At 38.0% G+C, this 21,834-nt stretch overlaps 1 protein-coding gene across 1 annotated transcript; it reads right to left on the bottom strand.

Moving 5' to 3' along the window:
- Window positions 1–17,106: 17,106 nt before the first annotated feature.
- LOC127970572 (potassium voltage-gated channel subfamily F member 1-like) lies at window positions 17,107–21,115 on the bottom strand. The gene has a single exon (XM_052573194.1). The coding sequence runs from the start codon at window positions 20,867–20,869 to the stop codon at window positions 19,418–19,420; it is 1,452 nt and encodes a 483-aa protein (XP_052429154.1). The 5' UTR covers window positions 20,870–21,115; the 3' UTR covers window positions 17,107–19,417.
- Window positions 21,116–21,834: the final 719 nt, after the last annotated feature.

Genomic DNA, 21,834 nt, shown 5'->3' with positions numbered 1-21,834 from the left:
TCCAGGAGACATAAAAAGGTGGTATTGAGTTTCTGAGCTTGGATACCGAGCAGATGTTGATACACTGCTGAGTCAGTAATCAGTGCAGCGATGTGGCTAGAATGACAGGAAGTCCCATGTCGATGACACAGGAACTTCCAGAGCAAAGCTGACTGTTTAAAAGATGGTTTGAAGGTGAATGAGGAAGAAAGTTTTAAGTCTAACATGACGTGAGTAACAAATGAATTCACAAGCCAGGAACTGAAGCTTCCTGTTTGAATGTTTTTAGCACAGCCGGAGTTAATGACTGTGTTATAATGAACTCAGTTGGGGGTTATATGTACTGATTTATGTACTGCTTTAACTCATATTGACTGATTATTAAAGTCACAATGTCAGTGTTCTCTTCATCAGCTTTTAAAAAAAGCTAATCCAATCTTAACAGAAATTAAATCACTTGTTTACTTAAAGTGAATGGCACACAAGAGCACTAATGGCTGACTTAAATCTATAAATACTTGGGAGAATATGGGGCAGAACTAAATTATGAATGTAAAGGGAAGTTGAAAGTGTCCATGAAAGGATGAAGAAGAGACAGAGAGGTGAGATCAAGAGAGAAATATGATCTGAAAAATATGAAATATGAACTGTTGTAACTTTATATGGAATGTATAGTGTTTTGCTGACCTGTTGTCACCGCTTGTGCATGATGCAGCTTTTACAGTAAAATAGTTTATTGTAGCTTTTCAGCAGCAAGGTATAGCCTCCCTACTCACCCCCCCCCCCCCAAAAAAAAACCAACTAAATGGTTTTTAAAGAGAAGCTTAACTGTAGTTAAAGGGTTAGTTAACCCAAAAATGAAAATTATGTCATTAATAATTTACCCTCATGTCGTTCCAAACCTGTAAGACCTCCGTTCATCTTTAGAACACAGTTTAATATATTTTAGATTTAGTCCGAGAGCTTTCAGTCCCTCCATTGAAACTGTGTGTAGGGTATACTGTCCATGTCCAGAAAAGTAAGAAAAACATCATCAAAGTAGTCCATGTGACATCAGAGGGTCCGTTAGAATTTTTTGAAGCATAAAATACATTTTGGTCCAAAAATAGCAAAAACTACGACTTTATTCAGCATTGTCTTCTCTTCCAGGTCTGTTGTGAGCGAGTTCAAAACACTGCAGTGTAGTGATATCCAGTTTGCGAATGAATCACTTGATGTAACCGGATCTTCTTGAACCAGTTCACCAAATCGAACTGAATTGTTTGAAACGGTTCGCGTCTTCAATACGCATTAATCCACAAATGACTTAAGCTGTTTACTTTTTTAATACAGCTGACACTCCCTCCGAGTTAAAACAAACCAATATCCTGAAGTAATTCATGTACTCAAACAGTACACTGACTGAACTGCTGTGAAGAGAAAGCTGAAGATGAACACCGAGCCGAGCCAGATAACAAACGATAGATTGACTCGTTCACGAGTCAAGAACCGTTTATGTCGGACGTGTCCGACTCAAGAACCGAGGAGCTGATGATTTTGCGCATGTGTGATTCAGCGTGAAGCAGAATGACACACAGAGCATCTGAACTGAACTCGTTGCGTCTGAACTGAACTGGTTCTTTTGGTGATTGATTCTGAACTGATTGTTATGATATAGCTAATGTTATGAGCGCAGGTAAACCGAAGGCTTGAATGAAGGGCAATCAACACCAATGACGTCATTACGTCGAGCGCAAAAGAACCGGCGAACCGTTTTTTTCAACCGGTTTATTGAATCGAAATGTCCGAAAGAATCGGTTTGCGGAAAAGAACTGTACTTCCCATCACTACTGGTGATCCGAAAACCGATGCAACCGGTTCTTGACTCGTGAACGAGTCAATCTTTCGTTTGTTATCTGGCTCGACTCTGTGTTCATCTTCAGTTCTCTCTTCACAGCAGTTCAGTCAGTGTACTGTTTGAGTAAATGAATTACTCCAGGATACAGCTTAAGTCATTTGTGGATTAATGCTTATTGGAGATGAGAACCATTCAAATGATTCAGTTCCATTTGGTGAACTGGATCAAGAAGATCCAATTACATCGAGTGATTAGTTCGGAAAACCGGATATCACAAACTGCTTTGTTTTGAACTCGCTCACAACAGACCCGGAAGAGAAGACAATGCTGAATAAAGTCGTAGTTTTTTGCTATGCTTCAACAAATTCTAACGGACCCTCTGATGTCACATGGACTACTTTATTGATGTTTTCTTACCTTTCTGGACATGGACAGTATACCCTACACACAGTTTCAATGGATGGACAGAAAGCCCTCGGACTAAATCTAAAATATCTTAAACTGCGTTCCGAAGATGAACGGAGGTCTTACGGGTTTGGAATGACATAAGAGTGAGTCATTAATGACATAATTTTCATTTTTTGGGTGAACTATCCCTTTAACCTACTTTGAAACTTGTCAAGCTACAAGCTGCTCTTAATTTAAAACAGCTTCTCCAGAACTTGAGAATAGAACCACTGTGTGAGCGAGTCTTCATTAGCTTCTGGCTGACTGGTGCGTGTTTAATGTTGACTTTATACAGTGACATTAAAGAGGAAGAGGAAATGGAGGGGAAAAGAGAGTAAAGTATAGAATGTGGAGAAAAAGGTCTATAAAGAAGGGGAATCATAGTGATTACAGCCATTTCCCCGTATCATTTTAACAGCCTTTTGACATTTAAGTCTCATACACTTCCGCAAAGAACATATCCTTCAGGAGAAGCTGATATTTAAGTATGACCAAAAAAATGGTAGAGGGAAGAAAAAGATGCTTTTTCTGTTCATGGTTAAGTGATGTTCACTGCAGTCTGCTGTTTAGAACTAAAGTGAGCAGTTACCATTCTTCTTCAAAAGGTCACTTTCAGGTCGGCCACTTTAAAATATGTGATTAAATGCCCAGTTGCTTAGTGGCCTTGCAATATGGAAATCACCGGGCAGCTAATTAGAATTGATCCGATCTGCATGGGCTTCACTGATCTGTATTCCACACACAGACTCGAATCAAACACGCACCACCAACATCCTGAATGTAAAAAAATTTAATTTCACTAGATTTTTAGTGACTAACAGCCAAAATATTTATCTGTTGTCAGAATATTGTACATAAACTATTTTTATGATGTTTTTTTTCTATTACAAAAAAACTTACAACATGGGTTTAAGTAGAAAACAGTATTTTTTTTTTTAAACAACTCATAAATGTTACTACTGAACTACGAACAGTATTAGACAGCAAAAAAAAAATGTAATAATGTTTTCATTATAATGTTTAATCAAATTCTTGAAGGGATTTTGCTTGACAATCCTCATAAGGCTGCAGTTCTCTCAGTTGGTTGTGCATCTTTTTCTTCCACACTTTTTCCTTCCACTCAACTTTCTGTTAACATGCTTGGATACAGCACTCTGTGAACAGGCAGCTTCTTTGGCAATGAATGTTTGTGGCTTACCCTCCTTGTGAAGGGTGTCAATTATTGTCTTCTGGACAACTGTCAGATCAGTAGTCTTCCACATGATTGTGTAGCCTAGTGAAACAAACTGAGAGACCATTTTGAAGGCTCGGGAAATGTTAGCAGGTGTTTTGAGTTGATCAGCTGATTGGCATGTCACCATATTCTAATTTGTTGAGATTTGTTGAATTGGTGGGTTTTTGTTAAATGTGAACCAAAATCATCACAATTGAAAGAACCAGTGAATTTATTTAATACACGAGTTTTACAATTTGAGTTGAATTACTGAAATAAATGAACTTTTCCACAACATTCTAATTTATTGAGATGCGACTGTATACTTCAGAGCATTCAAGGCTTATTGTCAAGAGGATGGCTTTATGGATTCACTCTGCTTGTTCTACGCACACTGTGCCTTTCATTTGTTTGTTGTGCAGAGAATGAGGTTGTTTTTCAGCCTGCAGGATGTTCAGAGACAGAGAGAAAACAACACAAGCTCTCATTCATAAAGCCTTATTATAACAGCTTCTCTCAAAAGGCATGGTGAGATCAAACACACTCAAACTCACCACATTGCTTTTTGCTGAAGCAAGGGAGATTTTGTTTTCAACATGTATATCCTTGTGTGTGTTTTTTTTTTTGTTTGTTTGTTTTTTTGTATAGGACAACAAAGAAGAAAGCCTGCTGATTCCGATGATACCAGATGTGAAATTGTACTTGTAAATAAGTTTTGTCCCATGAATCCTTTATATTTGTAAACAGAATCACAACAAATCTTGGCAGGATGGTAGTCATATACACAAATGTACAAAAGTTTGGGGTCAGTTATGTTTTTCATGTTTACGATATTCTCTTATCCTCACCAAGGCCATATTTATTTGATAAAAAAAAGTTAAATTATGAAATATTATAAAAAATAAAAAACAACCGATTACTATTTTAATATCTTTTAAAATATAATTTATTCCATTGGCAAAGCTGAATTTTCCACAGTCATTATTCGAGTGTCACATGATCTTTTAGAAATTATAAGTATTCATTTCTTTAAAAGAAATAGGAAAAACTTTCTGAGCCCAAACTTTTAAAAGGTAGTATAAAAGTGATTTCATCTAATTTAGAATAGCTTCAACTGACGATGCGATGCAGAAAGGATGGTGCATGGAAAACCGAAAATCATATGGTCTGTGAACTACAGAACATTTCCATTTTGGAGCAAAAAAAATAAAAAATTATAAAAATCCCCAAAAAACGACTTCAAACGTCACAGAACAGGTATGGTTTATAAAGCTGCAAGCCAGTGACCCACTTGCCCCTTTACAAAGTCTCAGCTACACTGCAGTCATACTTTCTCTTCTCCAGAAAAAATGCTTTGAAGAAGTGAATGAGTCAGGAGAAAAAGTCTTTCAAGGGTTGCTGAGAATCTCAAGGAGCATTATTGGGGGTTTTAGAGGACAGAACCGGAGCTCTAAAGAGTTACAGCATCAATATTTCAGCAGAGAGTTTTATTTAGGAGGAATAAATAGGAGAACCATGAAAGATTCACTCAGGGGATGATGTTCCCTCATCTCATGTGTGTACATGAGCGTGCATCTAAATCGCCACTGGATTCTCCTCTGAATAGAACACTATCCCTGCCTGTGGGCACTGACAAACAACCCGTTGTCCCTGAACGTCTGTTAATTTAACACAAAACGGACTGCCACTGCGTTTCATATCAGGTGTGTTGATGAAAGCATTTGTTCTCTGATGTTAGATCAGTATGAGCAGCCTAACTGTGAATGTGAATGGGTTGTGTGTTTGTCTATTGATGACTGGGCTGAATATAAATGAGAGATGAGTTTAAAAAAACCAAAGCAAGACAAGAGACAGTGATTTCTTTTGTCTCTTATTACTCTTTCATTATGTCTCTCAGATGCTTGTTTTCTGCATATTGTACATCATGTTTTAGTTCATCCAGTAGAGTTATTTTATCTCTCTCTCTCTCTCTATCTCTGCTTTCTTTCTGTACAGATGTGGATGCATGGTTCTAGTTTAAATTTAAAGTTTTGTAATTTCTATATTAATTCAGTAAGTGGTGCTTAAATTGTGTTCAGTTTTATTCAAAACAGATAAATGGAACCTTTCAACATTTTATTGCTGTGCTTGTTGTATGTATGGCAGCAGTTCGACAATAAAATGTCCAGTGAGAGGTCTATCCTTTTGAAAATAATGTACCCTAAACCTATCTGATAGTGTTAACAAAAGCAAAAAATAGAAAATATAATTTGCTGAAGCAACCAGTCCATTTTAGCTTGCTCCTGCAAGTCTTTGATATCTTTTATTGTGACTTGTGTTTCACAGGACTCGTACCAGTGCTCTCCACATCACAAGTGCAATGCTGTACCAGGTGAGCTACTGAGCAAGTTTACTATATCAGAAAAGCCATATATATGGAGATATTCATGTAATGCACATCTCAAAATGTATTAGTTTACCCGTTTTGAATAGATGATCAGCCCCTACAATTATCATTTCTGTGAGCAAAAATAAAACTGTTTTTTTGTGTGTGTTGGTGGAAACTGTGGTGAATGAGCATAGTATATTGATACAAAAACTAAGTTACCTGAGTTACAAAAAAACACGGAAGTTAACACAGAAACTGAGAGCTGTCATGATTTTAAAAAGCAAGTTTTCCACTAGAACTACACCTAACAAGAAAAATACTTGTCTCTTGCTCCCTCATTGTCTCTTCCTATCTATCCCCCTTTTGTCTTTTTAACAGACTCCAATAAAATAGAGTTCCTCTAGTTTCTTCGACCATGGCTGAGGTGGTGCCGCTCGCATGGGACTTTTCCCACAATGCTGTGTTCATTTGGATGTCACAGACAACTCACCATGCTGTCAGACGTCTTGACAAGACACAGAGTCATCATTATCTTGACATTGCTATGGGAACTGAAAAAAAAACAAGCCCTCATTAAGTGAGAAAATGACAGGCGCACACACAAAGAAGACAGAGACTGAAAAAATAACACTGGATGATGGCAGTTAAGTAGAAAGAGGATGCAGCCAATCACATGCACAAACAAACGCACAATTGCTAAGACATGTAGAGAGAGAAAGAGCAATAGAGAGGATAGGGAAGAGATGACGAATGATAAACTTAGGATCTTTTAGTTGATAGCGGACACAACAGAGCTGACGTGGGATTAAGAACATCTCAGATGGAGATTATTTTGCATGTTGCATATGTAACAGTGTATGCTGTGATTAATGGCTGATGTTTCTCAGACTGAGAATCTAATAGATATATCTAATAAATATTAAATACAAAATCAGTAAATTTGATTTAGCTTGCCAACAAGAGCTAAAGAGACTGTAATTTAATTTGACTGACAGACCCAACAGTAAAAGGGCTGTGTGGGTCCAATGCCATGTTAAACATCCAACCATGGTAGATACTCCATTAAATCACCTCAAGAAAAATGACCTTGGAGGTTACTGTCATAGGAATTTCTATGAATCAATCCATTTGAAATTCTAAAAATGATCAAACTGACAGTTCCAATACTGAATTCTAGCTTTTAAAATAGTTCCAAACGAAACTAAAGCATCCAGCATTGTGTGCGATAAGAAAAAAATTAAAAGCTGTTGACAGTATTCTGCAGTATCAGACTAAACCATAAATTAATAAAACACTATAGTAAAAAAGGCTCATTTTTTTAAATAGTCTTCTTTAGATCCAAGAAAAATACTCTTACTACTACTGAGTTTAAAAAGTGTTGAAAAGTTGAAAAATGTGCTGCCAGAAAGTATCGAGATACTGCTGCGTTGCTGCAACGTTACAGAGTGGGGAAAAGATGGCACAATCTGTCTGGCGGAAGAGAAGATATGTGAGATGCACACAAACAAAACACTCTGCAGGGCTAAGACATCATACTGAGAGAGAGATTGAGAGATATGTGCATCCCTTTGTGTCGTTGATATATTGTATTGTGTAACTGAGCCTGTGCTGTCGACCCAGGGCTCTGTTGGATGATCACAGCTACACACTCTGTAAGGAGTGTCAAGAGATTACACACGAACACACACACAAACACACACAGCTGAGCTTCACCAGGGATCTGTCGGTACCCATAAAACGACATTTGCACCCCGTTGAGACAACAAACGCTCCCCATAGATCTGCTGCTCTCGGATCTTACTCCAAAGACAGCAGGAAACCGTGAGCATCAGGTATGTCCAAACACACCTGTAGATTTCTGAATGATTTTGAATTGGTGATTCGATTTTGGGACACAAAAGTCTAAAACCACATTGTTGAAAACCTTTTAAATATATATATATATATATATATATATATATATATATATATATATATATATATATATATATATATATATATATATATATATATATATATATATATATATATATATATATATATATATATATATATATATATATATATACAATTTAAACTGGGAACAACAAAAACAAATAGAATCCAAATAATTATTCTGGATTCTAAGGATGTTTGTGACAACTCTGATATGGGCTTGAGAAGATATTTTTCAAGATGCTTTGCAGTTCCACACAAACTTGTGGAGTTCATACAGTATAATTGCTGCTGTCATTAACATGAAAGAGGGACAAACCAAATACAGAGACATTTTGTAATTCGTAAAAAAAAACGTCCAACTTTTCACTTAAACGGTCATGCTGATAATATAATTTGTATGTTGTATTAAATTAGAAATGATTGTAACAGAGAAGCATTTTCACTAGTGCTCTCAGACTTCTGTACGTCTGTCTGGTCTTTTAGTAATGGGCTTAGATTCTTTAAAGAAGATTTCTACACAAATCTTATTTGATTTGATGTGAATATAAAGCAATACACTATTGTTAGAGGAAAGAAAGGAGGAAGAATAGCCCTGTCATACACACACATACACCAATCAGACCACTTGCTACCAAGAAATAAATGTGCATCAGGGCGGACAGAAAGCCTGCAGGCAGAACGGCTTCAAAGCCTGCTCACAGTCTATGTGTGTGTGTGTGTGTGTGTGTGTGTGTGTGTGTGTGTGTGTGTGTGTGTGCGAGTGCATGAGTGCTTCCGCCCCCACACTGTCATTTTCACACCTGTTTCTATGTGATAAGACTCTTCTCCTTTAGTTTACTCTCATGATAATAAGGGCTTGTGCCTCCCTAAACTCACACACATGCACACGTACATTTACCTAAATTAGGACATAGCTTCTATTGTTTTTATATAAAGTTAACTATAACGAATCAAGAAGAATTCTGACCTTAAAATTATTATTTTTTTTTTTATTTGGAACTGTGGTACTGTGGGCTGTACACATTCTCACAACACACAACACAAAAGATTCAGATTTGAATCTGACCTGGGCCATGACCAATCTTGTTCCTCCCCTCTCTCCTTGCTTTCCTGTCTACTCTATATTGTCCTTTAAATTTAAATCACTCTTATAGATGTACAATATTATTTTATTTATAAGAAAATACTTAAAAAGTAACTGTGTGTAAATCTTTTTTTTTTTAAATGATAATATCAAAAATCATAATTCCTTGAGCTACAGACTCTTGCTCACTCCTCTTGTTGGTGCACACATATTCATGTTAAATAAAATAAAATAAAACAAAAAACACACAAAAGGCTACAAGTGAAAAATCCACCAATGTTTCTTCCTTACGCCTATCAGAATCAACACAAAAAACCCAAACATTCTTCTCACACACACACAAACACACTCAAACAGACACAGATGAATGACAAACTGACTACACACACCTGCCTGGTTATGATACTTCCTGATTTAATCTAACATTGGCTTCAACAGACTGGACAGCACATGTGGTTCTGCGTGTGTCAAAGAGATTAAGAGTGAATCAATGTAAGTGATTGGTTGAACTTCTCGCTCTGTTAGCCAGCATTAATCTCTGTGATTTATGAGCGTCTTACATGCACACACACACATTCATGATCGTGTGCTTTGTCAACATTGCGCTTATACATATGTGCCGCTGCTGTCCTACATTAAGCTCATTTACAGATCACACAAGTGAATCACACATAAGAAGTGATACCAATAAATGACAGAATGGAGAGATGGATGAGGTCAACACTTCAGAGGATGCCCAAATACTTGTCTAGGCTTGTGATAAAGCAAATCCATCTCAGTCCATTCCTGCAAGTAAGAAACCAACACACTCTGAAGAGATGCCACTGTAACCAAATTCCAGATGCATTGTAGCTCCCAAATGGAAATGAATCATTGAGCAGACAGAAACGCATCTACACAGCAGTTTAGAATCCAAACAATAATGGAAGATCTAAAGAAAAAATATGAATGGATGATTTATGACTTAAACACCATGCTACAGCTTTAGGGCCAACAATATACAATACATTGTTCGAACATTTGGGGTCAGTACAAGAAAAGTATCTTATGCCAGCCAAGGCTAAATTTATTTAGTGACATTGTGAAATATAACAATTTAAAATCACTTTTATGTTTTAATATTTTTAAAAAATTATGGCAAAGCTGAATTTTCAGCATCATTACTCCGGTCTTCAGTGTAACAAGATCCTTCAGAAATAATTCTAATATGCTGATTTAGTGCTCAAGAAACATTCAGTAAATTGTGAAAACATTTATATTTGTATATTTGTGGAAAACACATTTTTTTCAGGATTCTATGAAGAAAATAACGTTATATATATATATATATATATATATATATATATATATATATATATATATATATATAGAAATCTGAAAACATTGTAAATGTCTTTACTGTCAATTTTGAACAATTAATTGCACCTTTGCTGAATAAAAGTATTTCATGTACACAAACATGATTTTATTTGCCACAACGAAGAGGAGGGCATGAGATGGTGTGTTCAGTTACAACAGGACCACAAGAACAGAGGTTAGACAGAGAGGGAATTCCAATCAATCAGTAAAGTGAACGGAGACTGACCATGGGGAGCACTGGGACTTTTTTTTCCATGTGGGCTGGTCAACTTGTGGTTCAGCTGTTGTGACCAAATTTAGGAACAAAGTACACAACTATTTTAAAGGGAAAAGGTTTAAAGGGAAACATTGTCACACCAGCCCATTTGAAACAAAGTAGCCAGGTAGCGTTGTACGTGTGCGTAGTTTAAATAGATTTCCCCTATCTCTGAGGGGAACTGACTGTATTAAGGAATGTTTAGGTGGTATTTCCTTTTCATTTAATGTGGTAGCCTATTTAAAAGCTCAGTGCTGCTTTGTTTACAGCAGTAACAAAGGAAACGCTGTGCTTCTGTTCCATAAGTGCCACCTGATGTCAGAGAGTGAATTTGCATTCTCATTTAGCCTGTCTGATTCTGTTTCTTGCAGAGATGTTTTATGTAGAATAATTTTACAAAGCTGAAGTCAGAACATTCTGTTTTTGCTTCAGATTTTCAAATTATACGATCTAATTCATATAAAAAACTCATGTAACATGTAACATGTTTGTTTGGAATTTGATTCAAATGCAGTAGTTTTGAAACTGTTTCATGCATTTTGATTAATATAAAGGCACAATAAACTGTGATAAACTGTGAAACCATCAGAATCCTAAAAAATAAAACGTGTCACAAACTGCCCAATACCATTTCAGACATATTAAACACTGCCAAAATCAATGTACCTGTAAATGAACTAAATAATAGAGCAGGCATGGTTTGTATTTGGCTGGTAAAGGTCCTATAGGCGGTTTTGTAGTCCCAGTCCATCCCTGAATAACATCAAACTCAAAATGTTCCTTTTTCACAAACAGAAATGACCCTTAACTCAACAAGCCCTTCCACCATCTTTCTCACTCTCTCTACTCAGAATGTACACCCACAGAAACAAGTGTAATCATTGAAAAAGGCTGAAGATGCAGATCTCAATCTAGAAAAGGATTATAGGATGCCACTCCACTCAGACCTGAGGGGCAGACGAGAGTAAAGCAGAGGCTCAGAGAACATCCAACTCTTTAACCCTTATACATGGCCAGCATGTTAACAGAGAACTTAATAGTACAGCGGGTAAAATATATATTGAACACGTCCCCATTTTTCTCAGTAAATATATTTCTAAAGGTGCTGTTGACTTGAAATGTTCACCAGATGTCGGTAACAACCCAAGTAGTCCATACATACAATAAAACGATAATTACTGTAGACAATTACTGATATATATCATGGATTAATGGTTCCCGGCAGTGTGTACAGTAAGCTTCAAAAGACAGACATATGCAGGAAAAAGAGCGATTATCTGCATCAATCAGCCCTGAACATTTCTAAACAAGACACCTATAACTTATCATTGACAGATGCGACCCATCCACTTTCCCACTCCCACTAAGCCCCGCCTACTGTTTGCGTTTCCGAAACCAGCAGCATCTTAGAAAGCAGAGCTCAGCATCCCTGTGGCTGTGTTTGTATCGAAAGCTGCACTGATATTTCATGCTCTGCCTAGTCTAGGCAGTTCATAAGACACCTGCATGATGTTCAAAAGTTATCATTGATATCAATGTGATCTCAATCTCTATGGCTCAGGAATCCACAGTCAGGACAAGATGCTAGCAGAATATGGTATCATTATTTCAACATTTTTTTGCAAGATTGTTCACTTTCACTTCTTGTCAGCTGGGTACCGAAGCAAGTAATCACACTGTCTTCGGGACCAATTAAATGTGACTTCCCATCATCTTCCCAACAGTCTCACTTCCTGCACCACTAAACAGGTTAATGGAAATGATCAGTCAATCATTGTTCTGTCCATCTGTGTATCATTCTCTCTCCTGCTCCTCTTTTTCTAAAGATACCAGATTAAATTTAGATAAATAATGAATCCTCATCAGTCTTCTGCTGCTCGGTATCCAGGCTGTCAACAAACACCAACATTATCCTTTGTCTGTCTGTCCAGGAATCAGTCAATAAATCCATGAGTTGAACCTCCTGACTGTTTTTCTCTCACAGCCCACACACACTCACATCTATCTTGCCATCTAGCATGTTTTCGGTTCTCTCTGCTACACACAAACAACGCGCATTCTATCACAGTGCATGGGGACTTTTCTTTGGCTTCCATCTGTTTTAAACTGAGCTTTTTATATTTTCTATCCTTTAATCTTTAATCTAACCCTTGCAGAAATATTTTTGGATTTTAAAATAAATGTTTCAAAATTAAAGTTGCCAAGTAAAAGAAGTAATGATGTAAAAGCCGTGTCATGTGAAAGATGAAAGTGAAACAGACTATCCAAAAAATGTATATATGGGTGGGAATTTAGTTCAGTTCATTGGTTGTTGTTTGGATAGAGACAGATCTGAATGTGAGCTTCGAGTCAATTGTACAAAAGGTCCGGGTTTATGTGAACAAAATGCTGAGTAGTGCTGAGGTCCAACTAAAGATATACTGAAGTACATTTGATTGTGCTAAAGTGGAACTATAGAAAGTTGACTTTGGGTACACATCTTATATCTTGCATTTAAAGAGAGCTATTATTCAAAGATCATACAATCCTTATCAATAGCAACATGAAAACACAATTTAGGCTTAAAAAAATGCAGATTGTGCACAGGTAATACCTACAAATAAAGTTTAATTATAATTTAATATCAATAGCCTAAGTCTCGAGCGATATATCAGTAAATATGCTAACAGATTTGAACTATACTTAGCTTTATAGAATGTTGATGGTGCTTAAAATGTAAATCAAGGAACATTTCTTCATCAGCAGTTCTCAAATAATTTTCGTGTTTGCACACGTCAACCAAACAGCAGGTTTGATATCAATGGCCATGAATAATTCTCATAACTAAACGCAGCACGTCAAATTTCAACATTGTTACACACAACCACTCCAGAAAACTTGTATACATGACATTCACGTCACTACACTAAACTACAGTCTCTGGGCACTATTCACTTTCATTATACAGAAAAGATTAGAATGAATGTCCTGCGTTTTCCTTTTGTGGGGTTCAGAGGGAAAGAATAAATTCTAAAAGATGAGGGTGAGGGTGATCCCATGAACTCTCCATTTAAGGCATTTTTAAATATGCTTTATTAAAGCCATTTTTGCTGATAGGGACCATTAGCTGTTCCCAGACATGTAGGTAATTACAGGTTGTACTAACCTTGTGGGCACAATTTGATCCCAACAATTATGGCAAAAGCTGACCCCACACACATCCTCCATGCAGATAGACACAATGCTGAGGAAGTTCATAATGATACCCATAATGCCCCTGTGGAGTACCTTTTGCCCTTGATCTCTCCAGGGCACAAGTCTGAAACACAGCAGAAATATGATATACACAACATAGATGAAACAGAAATAATTCAAAAAGGGTTTAATCCATGCAGCTTTTCCTCTATTCATCTAATCATTTCCTTAATGGGTAAGGTGGTTAGGAGCACAATGGGAAAAGGCAGTTTTTTTCTGTCTCATAAAAGACAATCATTACTCGTTTTCTCTCTGGCGCTCTTTGAAGTAAAAGGTCAAGTTGTGTGAAGGACTGCACTGTGTTTGAGTAATTATCTCGGACTGGAATTGCCAGAGTGTTGGTCTAATTATTTTTGCTGTTAGAACCCTAACGAGCAGCAGAACTGTAGGCGTGAGCTGGCGGCTGCTAGCAGAGCAAGATCAGTGCTTACAAATGATCACTGACAATCAGACAGTCTCCTAAATTTTGCACTAAAGAACACACATTCAGCCAAGCTCTAAATCACAAAACACACAGCTGCGCTCCGCAATGTCACCTTTGCTGCGAAAATTAGCAGAGTGCGGCTGAAGCAAAGTCTGGTCACACAAACCTTTCACATCTGATTGCTGTTTAAAGATTGAGGAAAAGACATCTCATTTATGATTTTTCTTTCATGATATTGAAGACGTTGGGTAAACTTAAGAACGGATGGATAAATGATCTCCCCCAAGAAGCATTTACCTTTCTTAGCAACAGCAGAATTCTGAGAATCAGTTCTTATTTGACATCTCCATTTATACTGGAATGAATTTTTCTGTATCTAGCATAATTCCAAAACAATTTTATTTTTAGCAAAGCATTAAATGCCATTAAGTCCTTGAGAACACACAGAATTGGATGTTTAAATGTCAACAAACACATGAGTTACGCACCTGGAGGATAACGGAATGGATTGAATTAATAAATTGCATAGATAAATTAGTGAAAAAAAAAGGTTCAGATTATTTCAGCAAGGGAACATTTTCAACAGTGCATTACTCTCTTATACAGCCTTTGTCAAAAACACTTATTCTCTGCTGTGGGTGAACAAAATTGAGCTGACTAAAGTACCCATACTAATATTTCATGAGCAAAATTACAAAATATTAGTATCTAATATTAAAACATTAAAGTAAATCTACAGTAGGTGCTGTTTTCTTTTTACTTTTTACAAATACACTTCATTCTCTAACCTGTGAGCAGGCATGAGGAAAAAACTTTATGGTTAAAATATACTCAGCTGTGAACACGCAAGCACACTCTCAAACTATTTCCGCAAATGGAACAGCTGTAATCATGTTAGCACTAACTGGAAAGTGTAATCTTGAGCTATAAAGCATGCAGTCACTCTCACAATGAGGATGAAGTGTGAATGCTCTCGTGTCTGCAGGGATTCCAGCACAAGATTGGCCACTCTGTCTCATGCTCCAATGCTTATGTGAGACATGCAATGCACATGCACTCACAGGTACACAATTTCAACCATATGCATACTTGCAATTTGGAAATATGTTCACAATGTAGACAGAATCTCACTCATTCTCTTAACTGCACTGTGATTCACACATACACTGTACGGAAGCAAAATGGTTCAAATGCAAATGTATTCAATTCTTGTAGATATACTGTACATCTTTCTTATTCCATTGAAATTATTTTTTTTAAAGAATAAACATTTGATTAAGCATAAACTTTAAGGACAAATATAAAAGTTGCCAATGGGGTAAGTAAATTAAGATAACATATCATATTACAGATGATATAGGTATTAAAAAAGGGTAAATTGTATTCCCCAAAAATTGTCATAATATCATATATTTATATATATAAAAGATGATAAAAAAAAGCAAACAGGTGGAGGAGAAAGAGAGTACAGAATGCTAGTGTCAGCAGGTACTTGCACACATAGACATCAAAGGGGGCTTGAGCACCTGCCCTTTTCCTTCCTTGAGAGAAAGGGTCCTTTTTTTCTGGGGAATTTTTTTTTTCTAATAAATGAATATATGTATATATGTGCATGTGAGTGTTTTTATTTGTGCACAGCTTTCCCAGTCAACCAAATAAAACATCAAAATATCAGGTCAGACCGAGTTCCGATGCCTTTCTCCCCTCTGCATCTCCACGCAGCAGGGCAGTGTGGCACACATTGATCAGCACATCACATTCAGGCATGGAGCCGCAGAACTGAAGCCCTCCCTCCCTTTTCAGTTGTGTTTGTCTTGGTGTGGAGGTGAGTGGTGATGAACAATAGACTAAGCTACCAGCTAATTATCCAGAAGACGAAAGGCAAATATAGATAATTTGTCTTGCTAACATCCATGACTCGTGAGCTACCATGTAATAAGTTAGCTAGAGTTTAGCTAAGACAATGTATCATGGCCATACAGGCTAACTTAATGGAGAAATGACAGTTGAATATAGTACAATTAATAACCACATCAGAATCGCCACACTAATATGCAAATCAGGTGTAATTAAAATGCGCTAATTTGCATTCATTTGACACAAGGCATTGCAGATGAATAGGATAAACAAAATAACTAAATCAACACAGAACTTCCCCAGTTATTAATTAATGACAAGAGTCGTTTGCCTTGAAATGTTATGTTTAAATATGCAGCTTGTGTTTGGTTAATTTAGAAGAATTCTAGAGAAGCAAACAGTCGATGTGTATTTTGGAAATTTACTTTCCATTAGAGCAAAAGAAGACATGGAAGCGAAATAGACCTAAATCTCAAAATTGAACAGAACATGAAGTGTCCTGCCTTAATCAATAACTTCATCATTTTGATCTCAATCTGCTCATCTAATAACTATCCACTCTATTAGTATGTTGTATGCTGATAGATCTTAACAGCCCTCCCTCAAAAGTGAAACAGTTCTTGTCACCATCAGTTTGTCTGTCAGTGTGTGTGTATACTTGTTTTTCTATTCTAGTGGGGACTTAAACCTGAATACACACAGACTCATGGGGACTCGTGTCACGTTGGGGACCTAAATTGAGGTCCCCACGGGTAAAAAAGCTAATAAATTACACAGAATGAAGTTTCCTGAAAATCTAAAAATGCAGAAAGTTTCCTGTGAGAGTTAGGTTTAGGGGTAGGGTTGGTGTAGGGTGATAGAAAATACGGTCTGTACAGTATAAAAACCATTACGCCTATGGAGAGTCCCCACAAGGATAGCTGACCAGACATGTGTGTGTGTGTGTGTGTGGTACAGCAAGTGTAACTATAACATTGTTGACTGATTTTTTGAAAAATGAAACAATTGTGTGAGTGTGAAGGAATTAAAATAAATTGGTAAGTCAGTCAGAGTTGTGTTAACATATTTATAACGTTTTGTATAAAACAAATAAATATAAGTTCCCTTTTTTCCACTTTCCCTCAAAATGTCTGTGTACATTATTTTTTATAACAAAAAAATAAATAAATAAATAGAATAGCTGCTCGTGTTAGAGGGTCAAGTTTTTATAAATAAAATAAAACAAATAGATAAAAAATATAAATTGTATAGAGAGTGTTAGCATTATAAATGTAAATATTTATAGGAAAAGTTATAAAAATGTACAAAATCCTGTTTATGGCCGTTAGATTATAAATTACTAAATCAGTCATTGTTAATTCATACACTTATCTGATATTGCCATTTTCTGATCAGACCTTTTATTACCTTTATCATCTACAGCTAATGATTTCTATAAATGTCAATAAAACTTTTTTATATTTTCTGAAATACCTGGGTTTATGGAACAGTTTATGGAACAGACTTAGGTAAACATTCTTATTCTCAATCAGAACATCACAACAGTTCCAAAATTTGGTGGAATCATGGCTGAGCTTTGTTTAGATCCTGTTAATTGGCAGATGTTCTCTAACCTTACTGATGTTGATGGGAGCCATAGAGAACAGCACAGGTGGGCTCAACTCACTGTGCAAGAATTAAAACCTCAAACCTGTACATGTACAGAAATAAAATTACAATTATTCAAGATAAACTTTCAGAAACACTACAACTGTTATACAAAAGAAGTACACATTGCAGAGAACAACATAAATGTACACCCCAAAAGAAACCTTTCAACTATTCACACAAACCCACATAGAAGCACACCCATACTCCTCGCGCTGCGAATCTAAACCATGTCAGTTCTCATCACGCTTGTATGTGCCAGGGCAGCCATCTTGATGGAGCAATTCGAGGGTGTATGTGAGAACCCCCTGCCGTGCAGACATGTTCAGATGCTTCTCTATATAACAACCAGACACACATTCCCTCCATAAACACTCAGTATCGGTTTTCTTGACTGACACCAGCCCACATCATGCTGGGGGTCCTATTCTTAGCCTCCAGTGGCCCTTCGCTGAATTCCGGCATGTTTGGGTGGATTCCGTGACTCATTTGTTTTTATCTCTGTGCTGAAATGTTGAGTCAGGAATTGGACATCAGGAAACAGCAACATAAGGATGAGAGTAAACTCTCTCAAGATGTAAAGCAAAATGGTGAAAAAGCAACATTTCAGAAAATCAGCTCACTTTTCGAACACCTGTTGTGCTTACCACTTACACAGGAGCAGTGTGCTTTTAAGCAAACCTGAACAAATAGTCCACTTGTGAACACAACTATAATGCAAGATTAAATACAGTTATTATACATTGTGGTTGCATGCATTTCTGAGTACCTGCAAAAACGCTGCAAGTAATCACAATTTGTTTTGGACCAAATTTACAACTGTATTTATTTAGCACTGGCCACTTGATATCTGATCACTGTGTAGAGGTTAGGAGACAGATATAGAGAGGAATAGAGAGAACGAGAAAGTTGAGGACAGTGTAAATTATTTAATTTGAAGATTCACTGCTTAAAAGGCAAGACTCACCTGTAGTTCCACCAACACCTGAGCTGCACACTCTTCCTTCCAGAAAAGAATTTCTGACAATATCTCTCTCATGTCTACATTATAATACTGAGAATGAAAAAAAAACACCCATATTATAAAAACAGACAGATGGTTTGTGTTTGTCATCAGACAGAGTTGCTTCCTAGCAACCAATAAAATCTGCATTTGAGGAAATATATATTTCAAAAGTGAATGTCAAGTTCAAAGATGATGTTCTTAAATTCTAACCCACTACTGGGAAGAGTGGTAACAGTAATACTAAAAAAATGAATACATGAATAAATAAATACAATTTCATTTTGCTAATAAATTGTTATGCTATACCTCATCCCAGTTTTGACAACTGCAATTCACAATATCAGTGTAATCATATACCATCCATTAACATGTAAAAAAAATGAAATTATACTTTCTTACCTCAAATTTGGTTTCTGTCATGTAATTCCTTCTTATTTTTACACTTACAACTTCTACAGTCACCTCGGGAGGATGGTGGTCGTGGGTGATACTGATTTCACACCTGTAGCTCATTGTACATGTGTATTTGTAGCTACATGTATATATTTTGGTTATCTAAAACACATACTCGCGAAGTTTGACATGCACTTTATTTAATAAAGACAAAATAACACTTTTGAAGAGGAACTGACTCTTGATGTCCAGTGAAAACACCACAAGCAGCTTGACGGTCACACTGCAGCACAGCAGTTCATAGCGCACAATGACCAAAATCAAACAAGCTCTCGTGAAACGTAAATTGCTTTGAAAGTTTATTTAACTTGTGGCCTAAGTCAGGCTTTTCTTCTTCTTTGCGGGCTCAGTTCTGTGCGTTCCCGAAAGGAGCGCGATGTATGTATCGCTACGCGACGCGCGCATGGCACCTTCCCACGCGTTCCCGGGCGCGTCAGACCGGCGCGAGGAGCTTCTCACCTCGAGCTCGTGCGCGCGCAGCTCCATGAGTTCCAGCTCGTGCTTGGCGGCGGTTTCTAGCACCTTCTGCTTGTTGTAATAGATTACGAAATTGTTGATGATGGGGTGGATGGGCAGCGCTATGGCGATCACCCCGCACAGGAAGCTGATGGCCGCGTTGCACCGGCCTAGGGTGGTTTTTGGGTAAATGTCCCCATAGCCGACGGTGGTCATGGTGATGATGGCCCACCAGAAGGACTGGGGGATGCTTCTGAACAGCGTCTCCGGGTGGCTCTGCTCCATGGTGTACCCGAGCGCGGAGAACACAAAGATGCCCACTCCCATGTACATGAGGAGCAGCCCCAGCTCCTTGAAGCTCCGCTTGAGCGCGTACGTGAGCGTCTGCAGGCCAGAAGAATGTCGCGCTAGCTTGAAGATGCGCGCAATGCGCATGATGCGGAGCGCCTGCACCGCCTGCTGCACGTTAACCAGCTCCATCATGGCCGTGCCGAGGTACGTGAGAACCAGCACCACGTAGAATGGCAGGATGGCCAAGAAGTCTATCATGTTCATGAAAGAGAGCGCGAAGCGCACCTTGTTTGGGGATGATGAGAGGCGCAGCACGTATTCTACAGTGAACCAGCCGATGCACGCCGTCTCGATAGCATCCAGGGTCGGGTGCTCAACGCGGTTCCCCTCGGAATCCTCCACCTGGAGGTCCGGTATGGTCCCGAGACACATCACCAGAGATGACACTAGGATGAAAAGGAAGGACACGACTGCAATTACGCGTGCGGGGAGCGAGGACTCTGGTTTCTCCATGAGCTTCCAGAGGAACTTCTGCCACCTTTCAGTGCGGCTCACGTTAGGGTCACAGTTCAGATCATCCAGGATCAGTTTCACCTTGTCTGCAATCTCTGCCAACTCTTCCTCCTTCTCATTCAAGTCACTCTTGCAACATTCGTCCAAATAGCTCAAGTCGATCTTCCAAAACTCCATCTCTTTGATAAAACAAATAGGGCAGATCCCGCGCTTCATATGGATCTCTCCAAAGTAGTACACTTCCACGATGCATTTAAACGAGTCGGGGTCTCTGTCGAAGTAGAATTCTCGTTTTCCAGGGTCATAATCATCGCAGAGCGAGGAAATGACATCAAAACTCCGAGTTGAGCAGTTCACTAGTTCGGCGAGCCTGCTGTCCGGATAGCGGTTCAGAATGTCTCCGCACAGCACCAGCCGCACGCCGCCGATGTTCACGGCGATTTCTTTCTCGTCGCTGCTCGACGAGCCGTTACAGTGAGCGAACCGGGTCCTCGGTAGCGTCCACATCCTCTCAAAACATTTAAATGGCGTTAAATGTTAGGAACGGTGAGTTGTAAGGAAAGGCGCATGGAGACGCAGAGTCCTCTTATGTCAAAAGAGGATTCTGATAAACTTCGTAAATACTAAAGACATGCTAAGAGAGTAAAATTTTGACATTTTGTCTCGAAAAAAAAGCTTTGATAAGAAAAAGAATCAAGAGAATGCTATCTTGATTCAAGCAGATAACATTTCTGTGCGCTTTTGCGCAGTGAAAGCGCGCAGTTGGCAAAGCAGTAACAGGTCTCCCCCCTCCTCCCTGTGCACCTCTCTCTCTCTCTCTCTCTCTCTCTCTCTCTCCTGTAACCCCCGATCCTTTATTAATAAATCTCGCCTGGTGTTTCCTGCCATTTCCAACCTGTTTTTAACAACTATTTTGCCCAACTTACAAAAGCCCAATAATAGTTAATAGAGAGCGAATTAAAAAAATATGGGAGTGGGGCTTGACTTTTTTGAGGATTGATATATATTGTTTCGGGCTCCATTCTGTTATTATTATTGATACTTTTAAAAGTTTTTTTCCTCGCGCAACGCAAATTGTAATTCTCCGTGCAGTAACTAGGTTATAAACAGGGCAACTCTTGTCGTAAAGTTTTGCGATTATAGCTTGACAGCTGTGGTAAATATATATCATCTTTTTTTATTATTATCTTTTCACAGGCAATTGTTGTGAGCTCCGACTTAAACAGTTTATTCACGGTCGTCCACTCACCTGTTACTTGCACAGCCCACAAGATACTGGAAATTTCCATAAAGTCCAAGTTGATTCATACATCACAGGCCTTTTTCACAGGAAGAACGTATGTGCTAAATAAAAACACCGAATAGAACGTTTCTGAATTCGCATTAGTCACTCGACGTTTAGTTGTTTGTTGGGGAGAGGCGCTCACAGGCATCCCCGAGTCACTGCGCCACCTTTAGAAATTTCACTAGAA

The sequence above is a fragment of the Carassius gibelio genome, chromosome B13, assembly GCF_023724105.1.
Source record: "Carassius gibelio isolate Cgi1373 ecotype wild population from Czech Republic chromosome B13, carGib1.2-hapl.c, whole genome shotgun sequence".
Taxonomy (NCBI): Eukaryota; Metazoa; Chordata; class Actinopteri; order Cypriniformes; family Cyprinidae; genus Carassius; species Carassius gibelio.
Note: the sequence above shows the minus strand (reverse complement) of the source record. Positions and strands in the feature narration are given on the sequence as shown.